A 27,327-nucleotide genomic window follows, 5' to 3' on the forward strand; every position below is an offset into this window, starting at 1 on the left:
TTTTTTTTTCCAATTTATTTGTTGAGGGCACTGAGTCATTTGTCCAAGAGAGTTTCCCATAGATTTTACTGATATCTTCACTGTGGCATATTTTAATGTGTTCTGTCTTCTGTATTTCCTGTCAACTGGGATCAAAGGCTTGATTAGATTCAAAGTTTTTGTTTTGGGTCCAGCATTCTTCATGAGGTGATGGTGTGTTTTTCCATCGGGAGGTACATCTGAAGGAAAAATGTCTGATGGAAAAAATCTGATTCTTTCCTTTAGTGTTATTAGCAGCAGTTGATGGTCAGTGCCTACATCCATTTGTTTATTAGGGATTTGAAAATAGGAATATTTTAATTCTGTCACTGTTTCTTGGGGTTGGAGGGGGGCGGAGAAAGAACTTTATAGTAAGAAGCATCTCTCTCTTCTGCAATTTGGTTTTCCAGTAATGCAGTTTGTATACAAGACAGGTTAAGTGTTTGCTTCTTTTATTTATTGATTTTCAACATATAAGTTGGTTCACAGGCATCTTCCAACAGTAAGAAAGTAATATGCCAAGTGGTGCTCACATTGCCCCATGTGTGGCCATTGGAAATGCCTCAAGCTGGCTTCTGGGTCCCTTTGACATAATCCTAGTAGTTATTGATAGATTTCTGCTTCTAGGCCTTTTATAGGACAAACCTAGAATCCCACCATAGCTCCATTACCTGCTAGCACTTGACCTTGTGAAATTAAATTCTGAGCTTCTGTTTGCTCATCTGTAAAATGGGAATAATCATAGTACCTACCTTTGTAGGGTTGAAGCATAATTAAAGTAGTCAGGTGTTTGGTACCACACAGAATAAGGGCTAAAAGATGTTTTATTATTATTATTATCGTCATCATTATTATTTGAATTAATGAAGAGAGTTATTAGGGCTTTGGAGCTTGTAGATTATTATGCTCCAGACAATCATTAACCCCTCCTGCAAAATGGGCTTAATGTTAATGTGAGAAAGAAGGCAGTCTTTTCTGCGGATTGACACATAGTTTTGCTGTAGAACTGAATGCCACACTTCGAAGGCAGGGGAGAGAAGAGGAAGAAGCATAGGTGTGGGGAGGGCCTGAAACCGCCCAGTGAGGCCAGGTGCCTGCAGAGGGCAGAAGGGGAAGTCTCTTCTGAGCTGCCTGTGCCCTCATTGGATGTGGCCTTGCTGTTGCCATGGTGCATGACTGGGAGGTGTGTTGAGAACTCAGTGACGTGGTGACACGTGAATCATCATTAGCTGCTCACCCCCATCTGCCTTCCCAACTGTAGGCCTAATGGGGACACTAGTTTAGGGGCAGCAAGCTGTTGGGTACACTCCAGCTGTTTCAGCCGGCAGCCCCTGGACCCAGTTCTCGTGGGGGTGATCCGCTTCTCCCCTGTGCTCTGGCACCACATTTCCTAATGAGTGGGGCAAATCCTCTCACACTCTACTCCGGCCCTTAAGCATGCCTCACACTTCCCTGTGCTTGGGGGGTGGGGGAAGGAGGGCTGCTCTGCAGGCACCATGGGCCCTCTCTCTGTTTCCTTATTCAAAGGTGCCAAAGGGTTAGCTTATTATTATTATTAACCTCATAAAACTCAGTTTTTAGAATTTTGTCCACTTGGTCTACTGTTTGTCTATTTTGGTTTGCTTCGGTTTTTGCTTCATTCATTTCTGCTTTTGTAATTATCAGTCCCTATATTCTCATATTTGGGGGTTGATTTGTATTCTTTCTTTAGATTTTGAGTGGAAAATTCAGTTCATTTAGTTCTACTTTCTTATTTTCTACTAAATGCATTTAAGATATGTATTCATGCTGTCTTTCAGTTCTAAGTAGTTTATCATTTCTATTTTTCTTTAGCTATGAATAACCTTGAAGTCTGTTTTTATAAACTTTCATAGGTATGGGGTTTGAGGCGGGGCTAATTGCATTATTGAGTTCTGATTTTATTGCGCCATAATCAGTGATGGTGACTTCTAGGAGACCATATTTGGGGAGATGTGGCCTAAATCATGATTATTTTTTATCAACATTTCACATATGCTTGAAAAAATTGAGTTTTGAAAAAAACGTTTGCTGAGTTGGGTAACTATGCTGTTCAGATCCTCTTCAGTTTCACTGCCTGGCAAAGTTCCCACAGATGCCACTGCTCCCCACCAGGGTCCCAGACACAAAAATGTCCATTCAGGGCTGATTCATTTGGTGTGGCTCACAACACACACCCCAGCCAAGAAGATGATGGCTCTTCCCTTTTGCAAAGGAGATTACTTTTGCTGGAGTCCGAATTCTTTCAGTCCCTGCTTATTAGCTTGTAAAACCTAGGCTCTGGTTTCAAGTGGATAATCTTGGCTGTTGCAATCATAAGTATTTGTGCCGTGCAATAATTTAAGAGTGGAACTGATAAATGTTCTCACGAAGAACAAATATCAGGGGCTGGCTGTGGCCCGTGTTGTAGCATCCGGCATCACTTGAGGTCTTTTGCCCTTGTTCACACTGGTTGTGTGGGCGTCGCCTAACTTCTCGGAGCCTTGTTTCTTCATCAGCTCTGCGGGTGTGATACTATCTACCATACCGATCACAGAGGGTTGCGGTGAGGCTCAACTGAGATCACAGACGGAAAAAGTACTTTGTAAACTGTAAAGAGATCTTGAAATATCAAGCGCAAGTGAAGGGTACCTCGTGAAAGAGTAGCAAGTGTGGTCTCAATGTGTGTTAACACCCTTTATTCTCTGAAAGGAGCCTGGACCGGGTGAGAGTGAGAGAAATATTCGAGGCCCCTAAAATTCTTCATTGTCCTTCCCTTCCCGTCCCCTCAGCTCGTAGTCCAGAAACTGCAGCCATGACCACCCACGTCACCCTGGAAGATGCACTGTCCAACGTGGACCTGCTGGAGGAGCTGCCCCTCCCCGACCAGCAGCCATGCATCGAGCCTCCACCTTCCTCCATCATGTACCAGGTGAATTCTCCCAGGGCACCCAGGAGCTTAGGAACTCTGGGGATCCCCTAAGAGGGTTTGGCTTGAAGGCAGAGGAAAGGGGTAGACCTGCATCTGGAAGGTGAAAGGTCATGAGCTGATGGAGTTCTTGGCACACTGGTGGAGCAGAGTGTAAGGAATAGATTAGCTGATAAGTGTACACCAGAGCTTTTTCTCCTCCCCAGGGAAGGCTTGTTGATCTGCTCTGACCCCAAATACCTTCCCGGCTGTTTTTGCTGCAGCACCAACCAAGGCTTTGGCAGCTCTGACCTCATGAATTAAATATTGCAATTTCAAAACCCCTAGAGCTTGCCTGGGTAATTACTTTTCCTTCATGTATGTGAGAAGGGTTCTTCAGCTCCCCATAGCAGCTAATGGCTCAAGGAAGCTGGTCACAGTTATTTGCTTCTGCCTGAGAGAGTTGAACTTGTGATAAACTATGATCAGATTGCTCAAAACCATGATCCCGCCAGGATGTGGTGGGAAGGGCATCGATGCAGCTGGAGTCCGCCCTGCAAATAGCCCATAGTCTGGGCGTGCCGGGCAAGTATGCCATGTTAAGAAAGAATCTTCTTAATTTGAAATTCTTAACTATATTTGACCTTTTGAAAGTTCTTGGACTGCTAAATGAGACTAAATATAAATGCATAATATATTTTTAATTTTATTTAGTGGTTAGCTTTATTAAGCACATGCCTGAAGGTTCAACTCATAAACTTGGTTTATTCACATTTTCTAACCCAGATTAGATTTTTAATTGCATAAATATCTTATTTTATTACAAGCAATACAAAAAAGTATAACAAATAAAAATTTCCCTGTAACTATACCTATATGTACCCACACACCCCTTTTTACCAAATATATGTATATATTTTTAATATACCAAAAAGGAATCACACTATTTATATATTGCTCTACGATTTGGCTTTCTTAACTTAGAATTCATTATGGATATTTTTTCCTGACCACATCATTCTTAACTACCACATAGTATGAATAAGTCCATTGTATGGATATACTATCATTTATTTAGCAGTTAATGATTATTTATCTGGTTTCCATTTTTTTTTCTATTGCAAAAAATGCTACAGCTATTTTCCTTGTACATACATATCTGCACCTCCAGGGAAGTGTTTTTGTAACTGCTGGATGAAAGCAATGCACATCTTAACTTTTAACAGCTACTTAGGCTTGTAGAGTGTAAGCATTTACTTCCAGGGGTCGACTGAGTGAACTTGATGAACAACCTGTCTGTGGACAGCTCCTGCCCAGCGTGGTCCAGGGTGAGATTCTGGGGAAGAGATGAGAGAGCGAAGTGGACACAGGTTTCCACAGAAAGTCTGTGGCACGTGCAGGCAGCGGTTTGTTGCCTGGACCGCCAGCCACCTTGGACCTGTTTTCTAACAACCAATGTTCCTGTCCTTTAATCTCCACAGGCTAACTTTGACACAAACTTCGAGGACAGGAATGCATTTGTCACAGGCATTGCAAGGTACATTGAGCAGGCTACAGTCCACTCCAGCATGGTAAGTCTCTGTGACCTTGCCAGGGTGGGAGGTGCTGTGGGCATGTGCTCAGCTGTTCCAAGAACCCCCTGCCTCAGTCAGACCCACCTCCTTAAGCCCATTCTCATGCCTGCCCCTTTCCCTCTCAGTGCCTGGGGAAGATACTGTCCCTGTATATCCTCCAGCTCTGCAAATTCTATTCACTTTCTCACCTTTAGGACCCAGCTTTATCCCCACTATTCACTTCCTTGAGCTTCTATAGCCTTTTGGCTTAACATGTGATTAGATCCCGCCTTGTCTTATATTTTATAGATTACCGGCTAGGTAGAATTTTGTCTCTTGAGCAAAGCAAAAGTTTCTCAAAAAAAGGGACGGCGGCTTTGGAATAACGTGTTGACTGGAGGAAGCCAGTGGCCTAAATCAGTCACAAGCAGGGCCAGCTCTCTGATAGGTCGGGTGTCTGACCCATCTGTGAGGGATTACCCCTTCCCTCTTGAGTTTTCATTGATTTTATTTTCATGCAGCACTGAAATTTGCAGAATTCCAGATTCCTTATTCACAGGCTCTGCCTGAGGCTCCTTTCTCACTATATCAGTTATATTCGAAAACATTGTCTTACCATACTGTGCCCATTCTTTCAATAAATGGTGTATACCTGGTACCTGTACTAAATGCTGGAGCAGGAGCTATACAAGGACAAATAGGGGCCAGTCTTGATTCTCAGTGAGTCAAGTGGGAAATAGACAAGCTTACCATTTATCGAATACTTTCTGTGCAGATTTTTTAAATGCATTGTCTCAATTAGTCCTCATCTCAATCCCATGAAGTAGGTTCTATTTTCCCCATTTTACAGATGGGGATAATTGAAGTCCAGAAAAATTAAGTTACTTGGGGTCCTACTGCTGACAAGTGACAGAGCTAAACCCAGGTCTGTCTGAGTATAAAACCTGTGCTCTAGCCTATTCTTTGCAGACAAATAAAAATGCATAAAATTGAAGATAAATGACATGGTAGAAGTTTAAAGCTCTGTGTTTTTGAAGGGGCCTTGAGAAGGTCAGAGAAAGCATAATGAAGGAAGTGGCTTTTGAGTAGGTCCTTGTATACTATATATAATGTTATAATGTGTTGGCGCATATACACATATACACACACACATGCATTTTCACCATTTGTATGGTACTTTAAAATGCATAAGGTATTCTCATACATGATATCATTAGAGCCTTATAACAGCCCTGTGACTTGCAATAGACATCATTATACCCATTTTAGGGATGAGAAAATGAAACCTAGAGAAGTTAATGAGTTGTCCATGATCTCACAGCTAGTGAATCACAGGGTCAAACCCGGAGTCCAGGACTTCTGCTTCCCAGGCCTGACCTTTTTCCACTGAACTCTGCTGTCCCACGAATTTAGAATTTTATCCATCAAAGATGAGATGGGGAGTGCATGCCAGCTGGTGGAACCAGCAGGAGCAAAGGCACAGAGGCAAAAATTTTCAGAGACTGCCTGGATTTGCACTGTAAGGTAAATACAGGGAAATTCTCTGTGGTATGTACGGAAAATTACATGAGGGTCAGTGCATAGAGGGCATTAGTCTGATAGAGCTGCCATAACAAAATACCACAGGCTGGGTGGCGTAGTAACAAACTGATTTTCTCACAGTTCTGGACACTAGAAGTCCAATATCAAGGTGCCAGCAGAGTTGGTTTCTGTCAGGGCTCTGTCATTGGCTTGCAGGTGGCCACCTTCTCACTGTGTCCTCACGTGGTCTTTTTTCTGTGTGCATGCACGTATGTGGTGTCTCTCTGTATGTCAGATTTCCTCTTCTTAAAAGGACACCAGTCAGATTGGATCAGGTCCTACCCTAATGGCCTCATTTCAACTTAATCATCTCTTTAAAGTCCCTGTCTCCAAATATAGTTCCATTCTGAAGCACTGGGGATTAGGCCTTCAACATATGAATTTGGGGGCAGGGTGGGGGGACACAATTCAGCTCATAACAGAGGGCTTTAATTCATTTAATAAAGAATCAAAAGCAATGGAAAATGTTTATCCATGGGAGAAATGTGAACAGAACTCTGCCTGAGGAATAGTTTCCTTTGTTAGTTATGTGCAGAATGAGTTGTGAGGTGACAAATCCATCAGGATAAAGTTATCTACATTGGAAGTATTAAAAGCCAAATAAAGGCGATGGCATGAGGGATGGCCAAGGGAATGGATATGAGAGACACTGGAGGTTAAGTCCACCCATTTGCCAATCAACTGGGTGCTGGGGCAGAGGGGGATTGTACGAGTTTTCTATTGCTGCTGTCACAAATTTTCACAAACCTAGTGGCCTAAACAACACAGATTTATTTGCTTACAGTTCTTTTGGTCAGAAGTCTGACATAGGTCGTACGGGGTTAAAATCAAAGTGTTGGCAGGGCTGCCTTCCTTTCTGCCTTTCTGGAGATTCTAGAGAAGAATCTGTTTCCTGCCCACATTCCGTGGCTCAGCCCCCTTCCAGCCCACAGTCTCATCTCTTCCACCTCTGCTTCCTTCTTCACCTACCTTCCCTGACTCTCTCCTGCCTCCCTCTTTCTCTTATTAAGGTCTTTGTCATTACCTTAGGTCCACCAGATAAATCCAGAGTAACCTCCCAATCTCAAGGTTCCTAACTTAATGACATCTGCAAAGTCTCTTTTGCCATGAAAGGATTATATTCACAGGTTCTGGGGATGTGGGCATCTTTGTGGGGCCGTTATTCTGCCAAAACAGGGATAGCGTTGATATGGTTTAGATGGGTTAAGAATCGGGTATACTGTTGACATTCACGAATCATGCCAAAACCTCACCTCCTTCAACAATTTTCACCTTGTACCTTTCTTTCTCTAGAGTCGCTTATCAGTGGCAAAGTGTCTTCATTAGATGCTCGCCTTCTTGATTGCTCCTGCCCACACTTGGGCAAGGTGAATCTTTCAAAGGGCAGGATAGCCAGAAAAAAAGAGGAGGAGTTGGAGGATATGTGTTAACCTTGTACTTGACCAGCTACATGGAACAGTAAAAGGTTCTTTGCTGGGGGTGAGATGGGAGCCGAGTGTCCAAAGTAAGTGCTGAGAGGTGCAGTCTGTCACCACCAGCCCTGAAATTCGAGCTGACCTCACATTGACTTTAAGTCATGGACTTAAAGAATCTTACAGATAGAAAGGATTTTAGAGATCCTTAGTCCTCCAGCTGTCCACCTGGGCTACACGTTGGATTCATTCACCTGGAGGACATTAAAAAAATACTGATGCCTGGGCCTCTTCCCTGAGGATAATGATTTAGTTTAGGAGGGCCCTGGCCTGGGCCTCCGGAGTTTTCAAAGTTCCCCAGGTGACTAACATGCAGTCAGGGTTGAGAACCAGTGATTTTGGCCAACTCTTTATCCCAAATGAGAAAACCATGACATAGTCAATGTAAAAGATGGGCCCAAGCAGAGCCAGGATTAGAACTCAGGTCTCCCGTGGCCTCACCCAGGGCTGTCTCCACCACACCATCCTGACCTCTATATTCCAGGCATAATTATACCACAACTCTGGTTGATGGTCAGCTATCCATGGGGCAGAGCCCCTAGCATTCTATTCCCAGCAAACAGCACCACGCCTGGGACCCCTGAGTGCTCAGTAAAGCATTCACTGAATGAGGGAGCTGGGATACTCATACCTACAGTTTGGGTGCTGACAGCAGATACATGTTCCCTAAGTTACTGCCACTTCCCTTTTTTGACATGTGTTCTGAAGCAGCAGCAGCAGGAGACCCACAGGCTTCATTCCAGTTCTCTGTCATCTCAAGGACACCTTGTTACTGATTTAAAAAGTATTGATTGAAAGTGCAGCTAGTCAGTGGCATTTGCTGCTGAAAACTGTAAAACGGAATAAACTTCGAATTAAATTTGATCTTGTACTAGGAAGTTATTATGAAATAGATGTTATGTGGAATAAAAAATAAATCAGTAAAGATGCATTTTTGAATCAGTACAAACATTTACAAAAGAGATGGTCTAGTAATACTCTTTTTTACTGTATTTTTGAAATATCCTTCATATAACATAAAACTCATCATTTAAAGCACACACTTCAGTGTTTTGTTTTTAACACATTCACAGTGTTAGGCAACCATCACCACTATCTAATATTCGTCACCACAGAAAGAGACCCCAAATCTGTTAGCAGTCACTCCCGAGTCCTCTCTCTTCCCATCTCCTGGAAAACACTAATCTACTTCCTGTTTCCGTGGATTTGTTGATTCTGAACATGTCATTTAAGTGGATCCTACAGTATATGGCCTTTTGTATCTGGCTTCTTTCACTTGGCATCATGTTTTCAAAGTTCATCCATGTTGTAACACGTGTCAGCAAGTCATTCCTTTTATAGATGAATACGATTCCGTTGGATGGCTAGACCGCAATGATTTATCTGTTCATCAGCTGGTGAGCATTTGGGTTGTTTCTACTTTTTGGCTATTAGAATAATAACTGCTGTGATCGAGTGTATATGTTTCTGTGTGGACCCACATTTTCATTTCTCTCGGGCTTATCCCCGTAGGAGTGGAATTGCTGGGTCCTATGGTAACTCTGTGTTTACCTTTTTGAGAGACTTCCGGCCTATCTTTTTCCTAGTAAGACTCTTAACTCCCTTGATAGGTTACCTGGAGTGTGTGTGTATATATTCCATTTAGTTCTCACGAAATTATCTGAGGTCATTATTGTCATTGTCACTAAATGGAGAACCTTAAGTTCAGTGATTTCCCAAAGGCCAAAAGGCCAAGGGTAGGCAAAGCTGAGATTCGAGCCCGATATTTGGACCCCGGGTTTAGGACTGTCCACAGTAGCACTGTGAGTAGCGAGGTGAGGTGAGTCATCACTGGATTTTTCAGATTCATTTTCCATGCTATTGTTGGTTTTGCCATCTGCTCTGTATTATTTTTAAAAATTGATCTTCATCATTTTCCTGCTTATGAAATAGTAACATAGGCTCTTATAAAAAGTGCAGACTGTCATACTATATGATAGGAAAAGTGAAAGCTCCTGTTCATCCAGCTCCACAGATTGCTTCTAGTCATAGCATGGTACATATTCCACCCAAATATTTTTCAATAGACATAATATACTTTTATAATTATTACTCCTTGTTTGGTTTTGTAACTGATCTGCTGTACATACTGTTTTATTACTTGCTTGTTTTCTTACAGACAGTATATCTGGGACAACTTTTGCTGTTGGAACAAATAGATCTGCCTCCTTTCTAAGGTGGCCATCCATCTTTGTAAAATGTGTCCTGTTTATACAGAGAGCCCTTGGGTGTCAGTCAAACTTATTGTGCGCCTGGGAGTGTGAGTCACCTGGGAATGTTATTGAAATGCAGATTCTAATTCCCTAGGCCAAGGAGGGGCCCGAGACTCTGCGTTTCTAATGAGCCCCGCAGGTGATGGTGATGCTGCTGGTTCACAGACCACATGGAGTAGTGAGGATTCTGGTGCTATTGAGAAGCCTTGTGGCACCAGAGCAGTCTCCCTGATGTGCGTGTTTTGCTTTTCAGAATGAAATGCTAGAGGAAGGACACGAGTATGCAGTTATGCTGTACACCTGGCGCAGCTGTTCCCGGGCCATCCCCCAGGTGAGACTGTGCTTGCCGGGTGGCTCTCCTGCCTCCTGGGACTGACAGCTTCCACTTCGCCCTCATCCTTAGAGCTGAGCCCTCCCAGGGGACAGGGCATGAGTGAGGCCTCTTATCCAAGGGGACATGCTGAAGACATTCGGAGAGCTTTCCATAAAACTGACACCAACTTAACAAATATTTGTCCGATGTGTTTTATTTCAAAGGCAGTATATAACTGTAGACAACACCCAAACCACTGCAGAAAGGCATAAAGTACAAAGCGAAGCATCCCTACCTCCTCACCCCCAGCGCCCAAACCCACTTCCCAACAGAACGTAATCTCTGTAGACATTTTGCTGCCTATTCGTTTGGATCTTTTTCCTTGAATATCATGAATATTCCTATGATGATGATTTTGTAAATTATTACTGTTTATAAAAGTGTAGTGTTTCTTATTTATATTCTGCTACTTGTTTTTTTTACACTTTAGTCTTTATTACTGACATTTTTCCATGTTGACACATAGAAATATTATATTCCCATCACCATCATCATGCTGTAATTCATGAGTCCCATTTTAGAAAATGTATAAAGAGAAACAGATATATAAAGAGAAACCGTTCCTCTCCCTTCCTCTAATCCTAGCCCCCAGAAGTAACGACTTAACAGTTTGGTCTGTATCCTTTCAGATTTTCTCTGCCTGTGTTGTATACAGATATACAAACACACACAGGTTTGTTCTGTGTTTTGTTTAACAAAAATGGGATTAAATTACACTTATCGTCCTCCAGTTGTTTCCATCTGTCAGTTTACAGTAGCAGTCTCTCCATGGCACTTCCCATGTCCCATTCCCTCTAACAGTGATGTAACGATGTTGAAGGAATGCATCATATTTTATCCGTTTAACCGTGGGCTGGTGGACATCGATCTTGTTACTACTGTTTTAAGAATTCCTGACCAACAGCGTGAAGAATGTCGTTGTGCTTACCCTTCTCTTACTCGTCAGTTTCAGTAACCCTGTTAGCAGTCTTAAGTGTGCATGCTGTGAAAATATCTGCCATATGATTCTGATGGGCTGAAACCCACCGGGCAGAGAAAATGGGTTTCTTAATGGACCCGAATATGGCCAGGGAACTTTACCCCAAGTGCATCCAGAGCAGTGGACAGAGCATTTTTCTCTGCTTAGAATCTGACAGGGCCCTCCTGGAGTTGGAGTGGGGGAAAAGCTGAGGGAGCGAGACCTTGCAGATCAACTCCTGGTCAGGGCCCAGAGCAGACTGAAGGGGAGGACGGTTCTGTTCTTGGGACCACCTGGTTTCTTTCCTGCAGCCAATGTCTTAGGAGCAGTTCTGCCCCCAGTTAGACCCGTCGGATGGGGCTGCCCCCACCTCCTCTCACTAGGGTGACCGTATCATTTATCATCCTAGATGTGAAAAGGGGTCCTATTAATAATAAGACAACAGGCGTGAACCAGGACTGCCTGGGCAAGTCGGGATGTCCAAAACCCCCTCTCCCCACAGGTGAAATGCAACGAGCAGCCCAACCGTGTGGAGATCTATGAGAAGACGGTGGAGGTGCTGGAGCCAGAGGTCACCAAGCTCATGAAGTTCATGTACTTTCAGGTGAGGGGTCAGGAGCTTGAGGAGGCCCCCGCTCTTCTAGACACCGGAGTCTGGATTTTTGAGTCATGTTTATTCATTTGGCAAATACTTTTTGAGTGCCCCTCACAGACCCCTGAGTGAGCAAGACGGAAAAGGCCCCCTCCCTCCACGTAGTTTGCACCTAATGAGCGTATGAGTATGTTCTGGGAAGGAGGAGAGACTGACAATAAGCAACACGCAACAGTTTTCAGGGCATAATATGTCCCGTGAGTAAAATAAATTTCAAAAATCTCTGGGATGGAGGGTGTCTGTGACATGGGTGCAACTTTAGGGACGGCCTCTTAGGAGGTGACTTTTGAGCCGAGATCTGTATGATGAGAAAGAGGCTGGCATGTGAGGATTTGGAGGAAGAGCCTTTCGGCCAGAAGGAGCTGCAGAGACGAAGGCCCTGAGCCCCGAAGGGGCACGACGTGTTTAAGAAACAATGAAGACGGGGGGGGGCTGCAGAATGAGGAGGGGGACGATGAAAGCTGAGTTTCGAGAGGGACCCAGGGACCTAGTAAGGTAGGGTACTGTAGGCCATGAAGTAGGTCACGAAAAGAATACGTGGCTTTTATTCAAGCTCCATAGAAGCCACTGAAGGTTTTAGCGATGCGGTCTGATTTGAGGTTTTACAACAACATCTGTGGAAAACGGATGGGAGGTGGGGGCAGTAGAGATGTGAAGTGGGGGGCAGGGAGGAAGTGACAGCAGAGAGACCAGTTGGGATGCCAGGAAGAGTGATCGTTTAAAGGAGGAAAAGAGAAAAGACAGCCAAGGGCTTCGGTGAGCGGAAGATAAGTGGGCAAGCAGGTTAAATAGAAATGACAAAAAAAAAAGTCACGCAAACCGGTGGATTATCACGCTTATGTCGGAAGCTGTTCAGGAATACAGGTTGAACACTTTAAGACCAGCTCTCACCCCTGCGTGGGAGTCATGCCACATCCTCTGTCCCCCATGAGCTCCCCTGGAGAGCGGAGCTTCATAAATAAGACTTCCAGGCACTGGCCCAATGTCCGCCCTGCGGCCTGCTGTGCGCTGGCCTCCAGGAGCAGGCAATGCATGCAGCCCAGGGCAGGAGCACCTGCATCAGGGGCAGAGAAACCCACAGTCCTGCCGCATTGTAACTGCATGCCTGCGAGTTACAGAGCATCTCGGACACCTTTAGTGGGGAGGATAAATGAGGTCTGTCTGTAAAGAGCCAGGTAGAGTCCTAGTCACAGAGTGGGTTTACCACATTAATCTGCTGTCACTAGCATCGCGGACCTGCCTTCAGGGAGCCTAAAATCTCTTGGGAAGGCAGATCCAAGAGAGAAAACCTATCCAGAAGCTGATTAAGTGCTGACTTGAGGGCCTCCTGGTGAGAATGGAGGATCTGGAATTATCTAGAATTATGCTATCCAGCACAGTAGCCCCATGCGGGTATTTACGTTAAGTAAGATTAAATGAAATTTAAAATTCAGTCCCTCTGTTGCACTAGCCATTTTAGGTGCTCAGTAGCCACATGTGACAGGTGGCTCTCGTCCTGGATGGTGCACACGTAGAACATCTCCACCATCGCCAAAAGCTTTGTTGGATTTAGACCCCAGAAGAAGGAAGCCTGGCTCGGTCTGGTCTTTGAAGGAGACAAATGACTGGCGAGTTGGGCTTCCCGGGCCGCAGGCGTGGTTGGAGCTCGTATAAGGAGTAATATCTCTCCCCTCCTCTCCTCCTCTCCCTGCTCCTGTCTCTGTCTCTGGGTCTCTACACCTAGTGGTGTGGTACCTGGCACTATCCCAGGTGCCCGGATGTGAGAGTGAATAACACATGTTTCTCAGCAAAGGCGTGGTGAATGAATTCATTGGTCTGACTCCCATGGGGGAAGGTCCCAGGCTTCCCTCCAGAAGTCAGCTTTGGGTTTAGGGACACCTTTGGGAGAGACCTCCTGGCAGATTGGCCTTTCTCTGAATGTCCAGGCTCTGAGCAGGGCCCCAGGGGATGTCAACCTTGCTCCCCACCTGAGCGTTGCAGTGAGCTGCCCTACCGGGCTGCCACATCCTGACTCGCCACCCCTCTGCCTGCAGCGCAAGGCCATCGAGCGGTTCTGCAGTGAGGTGAAGCGGCTGTGCCATGCTGAGCGTAGGAAGGACTTCGTCTCTGAGGCCTACCTCCTGACCCTGGGCAAGTTCATCAACATGTTCGCAGTCTTGGACGAGCTGAAGAATATGAAGTGCAGCGTCAAGAACGACCACTCTGCCTACAAGAGGTCAGGCGCCCTTCCCCGCTCCCCTCTTCCTGGGTAGCCAGCCAAGGGGAAAACGAGGGTGGAGACCTTCTAACAGGCTCCTTCCCCAGAGCCAAAGTAGCCACTCCCCAAGCACACAGGGAATGGGCCTGGATCTATCTGTCTTTGTGGTTTGAGGAATATGACGTGATGCAAAGCTGGGTCTTTGGAGAACTGGGTCTGTGCAGGGTTTTCTGTCTCACGATAGAGTTAAATCCTCATTTCCCCTACCCATGGAGCAGCAGCATTTTCTGTCGTCCCATGCAGTATGGGACCAGTAAGATATCATAAAATGGTCACATTAGTCATCTGTAAGAAGTAAAGCCAACTCCGACTGCTTCTGGGAAAGAAGGAGCTGGACTGGCTCCTAGAACTGGAAGGTCCCCATGTACCTGAATCCAGGTACTCAGGTGATATTGGTCTGGTTCTGTCTACCTCTCAGCTCAACTTGCCTCGATAGCAGCTCGTTCTCAGGTGGGCGCGTGCCCCGTGCGGGCTCCAGCAGCTTTCAGCTTCCCTCCAGCCAGCGCAGCCACCCCCACCCCAAATGAGGGAAGGGATGCTCCTCCTTGCAGACGCTTTTGCAGAAGTCCCCAGGAGGGTTGTCATCGCTCCAACTTGGTCATGTGCTAACTCTTCCATCAGTCACTGTGGTGGGTGAGGACTCCGATTGGACAGGTGCTCACTTGTGGGCGGTCAGTGTCAAAAAGAAGGACTGAGAGTGGGAAGGGGTCATTCCTCTCCAGAAATTAGGGTGTAGCCACTCCTAGTGGGGTGTGAGGAGGGCAGTCAAAATCAACAGATTTCCTCTGTGTTGTCTGGACACACATCTTGGGAAGGATTTTCTGTGTCACTGATGCAAGGGCCCCTCCTCCTTGAACCACCTTGTCCTGGGGCTCCGAGGTAACCAGAGAAAGCAGACAAGAGACTGATTCTCAAAATATTATCCACCTGAATGAAGTGTGAAATCTGGGGGTGCCCAGCAGCCAGAGCCCCATCTCACGCCTGAATTAGAAATGGCACCTTTCACAAAGATGTCACAGACAGCCCATAATATATCTTCCCCCAGTTTCTCCCCAGTTTGGCCAACTCCTTCCATTGTGGTCGCAACCAAGATGGACCGGCTAGGGTCATGAATAAGGCAGGTGTCTCGTCTGTGTCGTCATAGTCATGACAAAGGCTGCATTGCTACCAGGTCAGGCTGGAAAATCTGGGCCCCCGGAGTTTTTTCCCTTCAAGTCCCGCATGGGTTCCTCAAGCCCATTGTTCCTTCACCTGTTAAATAACAAGACTTTTCTTTTCTGTGCGATGCTTTGCTTTAGAAACATTGAAGTTTTTCTATAAAGAACATAATAGCCTGCCTGTGGTTCTTCTCCATGACGTCTCCATGTGCGGTTTCACTGGAGGTCACTGGGAGGCCCAAGGATGCTTGTTTCACTCTATCTTACCACCTCTGGCTGGTCCAGACGATGCTAGCTGCCCTTGAACTTGGAGATTGAGCTTCGGTGCATTCTTGCCTCTTAATTTCAGGTGCCCTTGTCACAAGGGTCTAAACAGCTCCAGATGAAATGACTCCAGAACATACTCTCCCTTGACGTTGGAGTCACCTGTGATAGGAGACAGTGTGACTCGGTGGGGGGCAGCGGGAGCCCACGGGGCCTGGTTTGGGCTACTGTGCTTGAGCGTTTCTCTCTGCAACACCTGTATTTCAGGGCCGCACAGTTCTTAAGGAAGATGGCGGATCCCCAGTCTATCCAGGAGTCACAGAACCTTTCCATGTTCCTGGCCAACCACAACAGGATCACCCAGGTGATGGCAAACTCCTCGTTGGTCTCTGCTCGGCGTCCCAGGTCTAGAGGGCCACAGGCAGGTGGACTTGAGCATAGGATCTTAGTCCAGATCTAACACCCCCACTGCCCTACTCAAGAATTAAGCTGCAGACTTAAGTCCCCCCGTCCCAAGCACAGAGGACCCTTTCACTCTCCCCAGATTTTGTTCCCTGAAAGCCTCCTCAGCCAGTATTCTGTCCCAGCATTGGCATAGACTCAGAGCATGGGTTCCGGGGTCAGATGCCTTTCTTTTCTAATCCTGGAGCCTCCACTGACCCATTGTGAGACGTTGGGCAAGGTCTAAACCTCAGTTTCCTCGTCTGTAGAATAAGGCTGTTATTTTGAGAATATTATGAGAATCTATTTCATAGGACTGTTGTGAGAGATAAATGAGACACTGTATAAAAAGCCCTCGGTACACAGAGCCCGACAAACGGCAAGGGCATAAGAAGCTGTCGCTGTTCCTGCTGCCACCGCTTGGCCAGGGCGCCCCCATTCGGCTGTGGATCTCTTGCTCTGCCTGACTTAAGATAACTCGTCTTGCTCATTCGTCAATTCGACCTAAACAGGCACCAGCAAGAAAGTCAGCAAGACCCAGGCTGAGAGGGGCCCTCGACCTTTGAAGCGTTTTTAGGTTCACACCCCTGAGGGACGCTGCGGGTTTCACGGGGCCCTCCCTGCTCTCTGTTCGACGCAAAAGGCTGTCAGCCTTGAGGTTCCAGGTTTCTTTCCCGGAGGGAGACGCAGCCCATGCTGTCAGTGGAAAGCACCAATGATGCCTTCCACTGGATGCCCATCAGGGGGCAATTTGTCTCTTTGGAGAGAAAGGGCCTGAGGCGGAGACCTCAGACCCTCTTTTACGGGAGTGTTTCCATGCTGCTCTTTCCTGCTGGGAAGGAGATGCCTGCCGGCCCAGCTCTCCACCACCAGGCTGGGGCTTCCCACCGCCTCTGCGGAGCTGGCTTGGCTAAGTCCACACCCTCAGAACCACGCCGAGCTGACTGTAGGCCAGTTGTAGAGCTGAAAGCATTTTCTAACCATCAGAACTGCCGCGGGGAGGGAATTCCCTGCCATGGGAGAGGTACAGGAGCTCTGACCAACCACCATGGGGACACTGAGGCGATGACATGGGCTCTGTGTCCCCCAGTGGTCCCGGGGGAGGTGGGAGGTGCACACAGCCTGCCGCCTAGCTGCGGGCCTTCCTCGGGGTATGGGTGAGAAGGGTGCGGGAGAGGGGCTGACCGGAGGGCGGGGCTGTTTAGTGTCTCCATCAGCAACTGGAAGTGATCCCCGGCTACGAGGAGCTGCTGGCCGACATTGTCAACATCTGCGTGGATTACTATGAGAACAAGATGTATCTGACCCCCAGTGAGAAGCACATGCTCCTCAAGGTACAGCTCCCACAGTCACCTCCTTCTCATTTAAAACCATTTATAAAGAGCAGTATTTCTTTTTCTTACTTAAAAATTGATACAGATCTTCCTGCCTGCAATGTTTTGCAACTTATTTTTTTTTTCCTTGACTATGTCATACACATCTTTCCAGACATCATTAAGGGTATTTCTGCGATGTCATTTTTAATGACTGCTCTGTCGTCCATTGTATGGGGACAGTGTTATTTAACGGATCCCCTATTGTTGGATATTTGCTAACCTGCACTGAATATTCCTGCAGCACAGCCTTTGTGTACATACTCTTAGCAAGTCAAACTTCCTGGGCGAGAAGTTGCTGACTCAAAGGGAAGGCAAAATCTTCAAGCTTTTGCTCTGTTTTGCCAAAATGGTCACATTTGATTCATCAGTTTACAAGTTTCACCTTTAAATTGTCAAGTAATATTTATTATTGTAGAAGATCTGAAATATACAGAAAGGCACCAAAAAATTTAATCTCTAAAACTCCATTCAGAATAACCCTTTTAGCATTTGATGTATTTCTGTCTCATTTTTTTCTCTGCTTATATAGTCAACATATACAATACACATAAATTATGTGCGTGTGACTTTTACCCCATTTCATTAAATGTATTGGAATATTATGCAGCTGTTAAATAATGTCGTATGGATGAGCTTTCATTTTTTGAGCCATTATTCTCCTGTTAGCTGCTTAGGACGTTGATGACTTCTCTCTAACGGCTGTAGCACTGAGATGAACAGCTTTCTGCACGTTCTTTATATCCACACTGCGTAGCCCCTTTTGATTCTTCCTTCCCCAGCATCTCACCTTTCAAAGTGCTCCTGGTGGTTCTACTTTTTCTCCATCTCTCCTCCAAGTCACTTGTTATTCTGAGCATCCCGGCCCTGTTTGTGTCCCGGTCTTTACACTTCCATAGCACCTCAATGGCGTTTGCAGGGCGGTGTGGCCTTGTGACTTGTTCACTCTGGCTTCCTCTGCACAGTCAGAAATCCAGAGAAGTCGCCCTGCGTCCAGCAGCCTCTCACCCCCAGTGCTGTGCCCGGGCAATTATTGTGACTCTCCCCAGAATCGCTGCTTCAGCGACTAGGTTGCCAGTTTCCAGTCCACCAGGCATCCTCGAGGCTGCCATCAGATTCTCGGGCCCGCCTTTTCTCTCACCTGCCTTTCACCCTTAGACACCTCAGCTTCAGTCTGGCCCCAGCACTCTTCTGCGATTTCATGTCTCCGCAGTTTGTGTTAGTGAATGCAGAGGCCACCAGGGGGTGGTGTTCACTCTTATCAGAAAAGTCTGGCACACATGCTGCAGAACCACAAAATGCAACTAAAGAAGTGACCTTAACAGTCCTCGAGTTCACTTCCTTATATGTCAGATGTGATTTACTCATGGTCACATAGCAGCTGTGAGCCAAGGAAAGCTGCTTTCAGCCTCGTTGTTCAGGCTCCCTGTACGTTCGACTAAAGGAGCAAAACAAGCCAGCATTCAGGAAACTATTAAATGGACTGGAACATCAAGAATTATGAGCCTGTCGACCTGCTTATCGGGCACTGTCAGGCAAAAAAAAAAAAATGTATTTTTTTAAAGAGTCTCCGATGGCTCCTCCCGAATCTTTACTTAGGAAAGAGGTGAATAGTTTTACATTTGTTCAGCATTTAGCAAGTATTCATCAGGTGCCTGTAATGTGCTAGATCCCAGGGGTGCAGCAATAGCACAGCTCAGTCCTTTCTCCCTAGAGGGATCTAAATGCATCAACGATGATATTATCAGATCCAAGTTCAGATTCTGTCTGCAGCTCACTAGCTGTGTGGTACTGGCAAGCTGTCTAACCTCTCTGTGTCTCCAGTTCCTCCTCTATAGAGTAAAGATATTGTATAGAACTTGACTTATAAGATTGTTGTGAGAATTATGGATAATTTTTTTAAAGCCCTAAACACAGATGAGCCCATAGTAATAAGTGGCCGCTGTAATTTGCTAAAGGGCCATCTGTATTTCTTTATAGAAATCCAATTTTTGGTTGAAATTAGACGTATGTGTTCTTTCTTTATTTGAAGATATATGAGTTTTTGTAATAGACTGTGCAGCTACAGGGTGTGTGTGTGTGTGTGCACGTATGCATGCATGCATGCCCACTGACCTACTTTTTTTTTGGTTTTTTGAAACTTTTCCAATGGATGTCACTGGCTTCTGTGCTCTGACCCTTCTCACTCCAGGTAATGGGTTTTGGTCTCTACCTGATGGATGGAAATGTCAGTAACATTTACAAACTGGATGCCAAGAAGAGAATCAACCTCAGCAAAATCGATAAATTCTTTAAGGTCAGCGTCTGAGGCTGGGGCTGGGGCTGGACAGGGGCCAGGGGCTGGGATGGTCTCTCAGGAGACAGGAATGAAGTTAGCCAGCACATGTGGGCCTTGTTGATTGGGGTGTAGCTCTAGAGACCCAGAGGAGGAGCAGGGGGACTAGAGTGGCAGGGCCTCCAGCCACCTTGGCAGAAGGCAGCCCTGTGAAAAGCAAACATGCTCCCTACTCTCCAGATTCAGCTGGGAGGCCTTATGATTCTTTTTGCATACTGCCTTTTCCCTTTCCTGAAATCCCTTGCCATCTAAAGGAAGAGGCACATCCTAGAAGACAGTGCCTGCTTTAATTTTTAGTGTAAATGAGAGCTCACAGAAGCAGAAGGATTAAAGACTGGATTTTAAAATGACTGACTTTTGCAAAATCACTGCCTCCAGCCCAGCCCACCAGAGGCCACTTCAGCTGGTGTCTGCGTCTGGGCAGAATGGTTCATGGCATCCATGTGCCCCAGACATTTCATCTTCTGGCCCCAAATCTTTCAAAATAAAACCTTGCAGTTAAGTTAAGCCTTTGAGGTTTTTGCCAAGGACTTTCCTACTTTGGAGTTGAATTCCATGTTGTCAGTTGATTCTAGAGTTGGGCACTGCAGGCCTGGAGTGAGCCTGGGAAGTCAGATGTGGAGAAGCCAAGCTTAACATTAAAAGTGGACTCCCTCAAAAGTATGGCGTGGGGGACACGAGACTGGGCCTGGGTCTCACCAACTCTTTGAGGTTAAAGGGAAATAAGTCACCAAAAGACATCCTGTGGCTTGGCTTCTTTTCAAGGCTGAAACTCTCACTTTTCTTCAGAGCTGCCCCAAATGAAAACAAGGAGAACCTTGTAAAATCTGCTTCTGCCTTCATCAGCATGATGAGATGGGGTGAAGCGGAAGAACACTGCCTCACTTCAGAGGGGCCTGGGTCTTAGACTGGCCCTGCCACTTAGTAGCTGGATAACTGGGACAGTCACAACACCTGTGAAACCGAGTTCCCCAGCCTCATATGAATGCTCATTGTATCTACTCTATGGGGTTCCCCTGAGAGTTCGGTGAGATCACACAGGTGAGTCAGGCTTATATGCCTGGCTCCTTGACTTCTAGCCAGTGTTACTTCGTGAAAAGAAATCAGTTACGCTGTCTAAGCTTCGTTTTCTTCATCTGTGAAATGGGAGTGACTTGACCTCCCAGGGTTATTGGATGGGTTGAGATACTATTTTTTTGTTTTCTTTAAGACTTTTTTTTTTTAAGGAAGTTTTAGATTCACAGCAAACGTGAGCAGAAAGCACAGAGATTTCCCACATGCTCCCTGCCCCCCCAACTCTGTGCATAGTCTCTCCCATTATCAGCACCCCCAGCAGAGGGGTGCATTTGTTAAAATGGATGAACCTGCACTGACACATCATCGTCACGCAAAGTCCATAGTTTACGATAGGGATCACTCACGACCTTGTACATTCTGTGGGTTTTGACAAATGTAGAATGACGCGTATCTTCCGTACGGCATTATACAGAGTAGTTTCTTTCACTGCCCTAAAAATCCTCTGGTTCTGAAGTGCCTCACTCGGTGCCGAGCGCATCAGAAGCGGGCAGGAAATGCCAGCTTCCCCTCAGGCATTGGTCCTGGTCTTCAGCTGGGACTTGTCTGCCCTCTGGTGTTAGGTATAATGATTTCAATGATGTCACATGGAGTTTCTCGGGAATGCCACACTCGGCTAGCAGCATCCAGGTGCCCACTCCTTGTCCAGAGTTCCAAGCAGCGAGGATCCTCTTATGGGAGGAAAATTAGAGCAAAGAGGACCTTGCCCTGGGAGGCAAGCCCTCGGCTCCTCATCCTTTATCTATCTTCCTGCTGGGTGACCTTGGACAAGTCACTTTGCCTCTCTGGGCTCAGTTGCTGGAAGACAGGGGACCTGTATGCTGGCTGGAGCTCTTCTCAGTTCCAAGGTCACACAGAAGCATCATCGGAAGCAAGAACTGGGGGTCGGCCCAGAGGCACGTGGAGGCCGCTGCCCAGGTCCCCCTCGGCTTCTCACGCGCTGTGTTTGCTTCCTTTGCAGCAGCTGCAGGTGGTGCCCCTTTTCGGCGACATGCAGATAGAGCTGGCCAGATACATTAAGACCAGTGCTCACTATGAAGAGAACAAGTCCAAGTGAGTGCCTGCCGTAATGTCTCTCGGCTCCCACGAGGACGCCCAGCCCGGGCAGGGGGCTGAGGGGCCACTTCAGCCCCTCCTCCCTCCCCAGAGCCCTGGGCAGGTGGATTCCAGAGGGGAGCAGCGGCGGGCGCTCTGAGCCCTTTTGCATCTGCCCTTTGCCGCCAAGGTTCAAAAGTGCTCAGAGCACGGCCACGCCCCTTCTCCGTCCCAGCCGTGAGCCACGCTGCCCACAGCGGGACAGCAGGAGTCCCCCTTCCTTGAGAAGCGGGAGGAAGGGCTGGCCCTCCGTGGTCAGGTGGAGCGAGATGGTGTCCTGCTTCATCGCCCTGATTCTCTCTTCAGGTTTCATGTCCGTGCAGTAAGCACGTCATGGAGTGTGTGGTTCGGGCAGTTCCAACCGTGAAGTGGGTTGACAGCCTCACCTAGAAACCACCATCCTAGGGAATCTGTGCTAAGATCTGGGGTGTTAGTGCCTCATGGGAATTGGGGGACATCCAGGAACAGCCTTTCTCTCGGGAGTTGTTAGGAGGTTTCTTCTGCCTGCTTCTCTCCCAAAGCTGAGTGACTTTGACCTTTCCATATAGCAGTGTGGGGCGGGCTGGACCATCCTTTAGTCATGAGTGAGGTCTTAAAAATGCATAAACAATGTCCTTGAACTTCACCAGCCTTGAGCCCCTGTGACTGAGTCTCGCCAAGGAAAGCTGGGTTAGTCCCTTCGTACCCCAGTGGCTGCTGGCGTGTAAGAGAGATTTTCTCAGAAATCCGTAGAGTTGAACACTGTGCTCATTTCCTCACATTTTATGCATGACTTCTTGACCACCTGAAGCTGGTTGGGAGTGGTAACATGGCCAGGGCGGGGTGTCAGTTTCAAGTGATCTCGTCCCCAAGCCTACACAGTTAACTGAAAACTGATGCCAAAGTATAAGCATGAGGAAGTCGATAACCTTTCTGAGTATTCTCATGAAGGCCGCGTCAGCGCTCTTTTTAAAATATTCAGTTCTTGCCCAAGCAGCTATCTGCCTTATGTGGTGGCCATGTTTCTAGTCTGTCTACCAGGTCACCTAAATTGGGGAGCAGAAGAGGGTGAAAGAAAGAGGCTGTCTTTTGTCTCTTAGGGAAGGAGGATGAAGATTTTCGTTCATTTCCTCTCTAGTGTAGGATGATTTTTCATCTTTTTTGATATCTTTCAAAAAAGAGTGACAAGAAACAAGGAAGGAAGAGGGAGGAAGAAGAGGGGTGGAAAGGAAGTGAACCCGCAGCGCCCCTCAGGGTGCCCATGGCGTCCCTCTCCACGGAGTGCTTCCCTGTTGCCAGGTCACTGCTGGAGGAGAGGCACTGTCCCTTCAGGTTTCCCCAGTCCCTCCCCATGGCTCCTTCAAAGCCAGCTCCAACCACAGAGTGTCAGTGTAGTGGGTCAGTAGACAGATTTTGGGAGGCTGCCCATTTTGCTTTTTCTTTACTCGAATTCCAGCCCTTTGTAGCCCTCGAGAGGCTGTCAGTTCTTCCTCACTCGTTCTAACTGGTAAGTACTGTGGACATCAGACCTCTGGAAAGGCCTGCGCGTGGGTCTTAGAGGAGGAGGAAGGGCTCTTCCACTGAGCCTGCGGTCCCCACAGCATGGGGTGAGCAGGCTGGGTTACCGCTTGGTTCCACCCAGGGGATTGGCCGCCTTGTCTAGGCACCAGGAGCAACTAGTAAGTGGAAGGAGCCTGTCCCACCAGGCGCCCAAGGCCAGGACCCTCTCCGACCCTATGATTTTCTGCCCAGGTGGACGTGCACCCAGAGCAGTATCAGCCCTCAGTACAACATCTGCGAGCAGATGGTTCAGATCCGGGATGACCACATCCGCTTCATCTCTGAACTCGCTCGCTACAGCAACAGTGAGGTGAGCTTGCTCGGGCTGCTGGGACGGAGGCCCACGTGGGCCCAGAGTGAGAAGGGGCAGGGACCCGCCAGGAAAGAAACGATCACAGGGATAATGGAGAGCAAGAGCGAGGGAGGAATACACATCGGAGGCAGGAGGACAGGATGGCCAAGAACAACTGGGTTTGATTCTGGTTCCGCTTGGACCATCGCAACTTATTCAACATCTCTATGCCTTGGTTTCCTCCTCTGATAAATGAGAATAATAGTACCCAGAAAGGTTCATTGAGAGGATTAAACAATCTCTGACCCATATGGTACCTAGCAGATGGTAATAGACTAAGAATTGTCTGCACGTGATCCAAACCGTCTCTACCCTCGATAGCAAGAGAAACAGAGTTCTGAACACTCATACTCATAAACACCATCTAAATATTGTTAAACTGCACAATAACGAGTGATTGTTGAACAAGCCAGAAAATATAGCTAGGGACAGAATTAATTTTCAAACCTTAGAAAAAATGCATATATGCACAAAGAGTAGAAATCAATCACATAAAATCCTACCACCCGGGACCAACTGTGATTAATATTTGGGTGTGTCTGTCCTTCTGAATCTCTTCCCATATGAACCCTTCCAATAAATATGTGTGTTGGGTTACTAACACAGGCCCTCTGAATTCCTTTATTACCTGGCGCTCCTGGATGACTGCACGCTACCGTGTTTGCTCAGTGCTTCCACTATGTGGCTGGTGGCGGTAGTGCTCATGCTTTCCAGACCCAAGCTCAGAAATGCCTTTGAACAAAGGGCAACATATTTGAAATGAGGACAATCAGACAAATGCAGGTGATGTGGTCTTTAGGTCAGTGGACATAGACAGGCGTCAAGCATCAAGCTTGTGGCTTTATAAATCATATGTGCCAATCAATTGAACTAAAGCTATGGGAGTAATTTAAGTGCAGAGGCCCCCTTTATTCTTTGTCAAGTTTTGGTCTGAGAATGAGTCTGGCTCAAAGTTATTTTTAAATTGTACACTTTAGTCTGTGTATATACAGACAGCCCTCGTTATTTTTAGTAGTTATGTTCTGTAAAGTGGCCACAAACACTGATTTAGCAAATACTGAACCATTACTCCTGGGTTAGGTTCCTGTGAGCCTCTGTCACAACATTTTTTTCATCTGATCAGTGCATAACCTTGCTTTATGTGCTTTTCTGTTTAAAGACATCTTATGTCATATATATTGTTGATTCATTAGCATTGAACTCACAGCTAAAGATACTATAACTCACAAACCTTATCTAAAACGTGTTCTCCATAAGGCACTTCGTAGCCTTCTTGCATTAGGAACACGAGACAGAACACTAGGCTTGGGGCCATTTTAAATAGGGAAATCAGCAGTAAAAAGTACAAAAGTATGAAAAATGTGGTACTAAATAAACCACAAAGAGGTCAGTTGCTTGCAGTATGAAAGCTGAAACAAGAAGGCAGGGCATCACGGTGTTCGCCCTCAGCTGAGAATGTGACCCAGATTTTTCACCATTCTGCATATGTCTATGAATGACTGTGAAGGTGCTGGGAGTATTGATTTTGAGGTTATAAATAAATTTTAGTGAGTAGGCGAATTCACACAGAATCCACAAATAATGAAGACTTGCTCTCTATATTTTTGTGTGTGTGCATGCATACATGTATATACACATATATGTATTATGTCTATGCATACGCACAGGAAAACATACATGTTATATTTCATTGTGGAACATCACACAATCAAGTAGATGTTTGTCTTCACTGGGGCTTTTCAATCAGTGAGTCATGCCTAATTAATGAGTTGCGAAATCAGCGTATTCAGAGTCAAATTGCCTTGTGACAAATGTCTGGATATATTTACTATCTCTAGGTAAGAATGTGTTCCTGAATCTATAGTATGCATTTCCTCCTGTAAATTGCACTCACAAAGTTTGAGACCGCTGCTCTGTGACATCCCGGGGTGGTTGTGAGTGGGGCACTGGCATCACAGCATCTGAGTGTGAACCCTCAGCCATTCACAAGCCGTGCGGCCTCGGCAAGGCGCTTACTTGTCTATACCTCAGTTTCTTCGTCAAGGGGGTTTAATAACAGCACCTCTCATATGGTGTGTTTTTGAGTGAAATAAAGTATAAAAGCATCAGTGAGGCTGACGGCCAGTGTTCTCCAGGTGGTGACAGGCTCCGGGCTGGACAGCCAGAAGTCGGATGAGGAGTACCGTGAGCTCTTCGACCTGGCCCTGCGGGGCCTGCAGCTTTTATCCAAGTGGAGCGCCCATGTCATGGAGGTGGTAGGTGTCCCAGGCCGGAGGCCTGTCCCTCCCCGCCTCCTTCACTAGGACTCTGTCTGCCTCTGCCTCTCCCAGCACTCTTTTTTAAATAGCCGCATTGAGATATAATTTCCACAGCATACCATTCACCCATTTTAAACATAGATTTGTTGGTTTTCAGTATATTTACAGAGTTGCACAACCACAGTCAAATTTAGTACATTTTTATCACCTCAAAAAGAAACCCCACATGACCACCTCCCCAGTCCCTGTCCCCCCATCCCCAGTCTACTTCCTGCCTCTTTTCCAATTCTGGATGTTTCCTATAAGTAGAATCCTATCACATGTGGTCTTTTGTGGCTGGCTCGTTGCACTTTGTATGATTTCAAGGTCCAACCGTGTTGTAGCACGAATCAGCAATTCATTCCTATTTGTGGCCGAGCAGTCTTCCATTGCATGGACACCCCTGGTTTTGTCTGCGCATTCCTCCTTGAGGGACATGTGGGTTGTTCACGCTCTCCCCAGTACTCCTGGAAGCTGGTTCACCCCACGGACAAGTTCTGTAACAAGGACTGCCCTGGCACGGCGGAGGAGTACGAGAGGGCCACGCGCTACAACTACACCAGCGAGGAGAAGTTCGCCTTCGTGGAGGTGAGGGCTGACCCCCTGCGTCCGCTCCACCCCGAGGCTGCTGCTCAGGGTCCATCGAGGTGGTGAGGTGGTTCCAGGGTGGTTCTGAGCGAGACGGCAGCCTCGGTTCCCCTCACGTGCATACACTTTTTTGTCTCCCTGTTTCCGACCCGAATTCATCTCTGTCAGGTTATTCAGAAACAATTAGAAACTCATTCTGTTCTTAAAAGTCCAAAGGGAAGTGTGTTCACTCAGTAGAAAAATGGGCAGAAGGAAACCAATAGAAGAAACAGAGGAAAACAAGTGACTAAGAGAGAGAAGAAAAATGCCCAAATTGCTGAGCGCTCAGAGAGAACTCATTCATGACAGAGAGAGCTACAGATTGAAACGAGGATGCAGTAGAGTGTTGACCAGTCAGGATGGTGAGGACTTGGGAGATTGATGATGCCTGCTGCTGGTTGAAGTGTGGGAAATAGACCTTCTCAGATACTTGGGCCCATCTACATTTTACAGGCTTTGTATGAAGGCGATCTGATTGTAGGTATTCAGATTTTTAATGTGTGTACCCTTTGCCCAGGCATTTTCTTCTGGGAGTCTGTCCCAGGGAAAGAAGCCAACTGTGCAGAGACATATGCATGTAGGTATCACAGTAGCGTTTTTAATACCAAAGTATGTGAAACGACTGAGATCACCCTCAGTATGAGACTAGGCAGAAAAAACAAAGGTATGGCTAACGTCACGACTATTATGCAGCCACCAAAATGCATGTCCTGACATGGAAAGCTAAGCACAGTATGTTGTTAAGTTAAAAA

At 46.6% G+C, this 27,327-nt stretch overlaps 1 protein-coding gene across 1 annotated transcript in view; it reads left to right on the plus strand.

The window, feature by feature from the left end:
* Positions 1-2,807: 2,807 nt before the first annotated feature.
* CYFIP2 (cytoplasmic FMR1 interacting protein 2) overlaps positions 2,808-27,327 on the plus strand; it is a 96,145-nt gene continuing 71,625 nt past the window's right edge. Inside the window, exons 1-12 of the mRNA XM_006906461.3 lie at positions 2,808-2,947; positions 4,405-4,494; positions 10,035-10,112; positions 11,615-11,716; positions 13,798-13,979; positions 15,710-15,806; positions 17,089-17,217; positions 19,448-19,552; positions 21,627-21,718; positions 23,492-23,609; positions 25,787-25,906; positions 26,411-26,536. Coding sequence (XP_006906523.1) covers positions 2,831-2,947; positions 4,405-4,494; positions 10,035-10,112; positions 11,615-11,716; positions 13,798-13,979; positions 15,710-15,806; positions 17,089-17,217; positions 19,448-19,552; positions 21,627-21,718; positions 23,492-23,609; positions 25,787-25,906; positions 26,411-26,536 — 1,356 coding nt within the window. The 5' untranslated portion in view covers positions 2,808-2,830. The remainder of the gene's footprint in view (positions 2,948-4,404; positions 4,495-10,034; positions 10,113-11,614; positions 11,717-13,797; positions 13,980-15,709; positions 15,807-17,088; positions 17,218-19,447; positions 19,553-21,626; positions 21,719-23,491; positions 23,610-25,786; positions 25,907-26,410; positions 26,537-27,327) is intronic.

The sequence above is a fragment of the Pteropus alecto genome, unplaced genomic scaffold (genome assembly GCF_000325575.1).
Source record: "Pteropus alecto unplaced genomic scaffold, ASM32557v1 scaffold40, whole genome shotgun sequence".
NCBI lineage: Eukaryota > Metazoa > Chordata > Mammalia > Chiroptera > Pteropodidae > Pteropus > Pteropus alecto.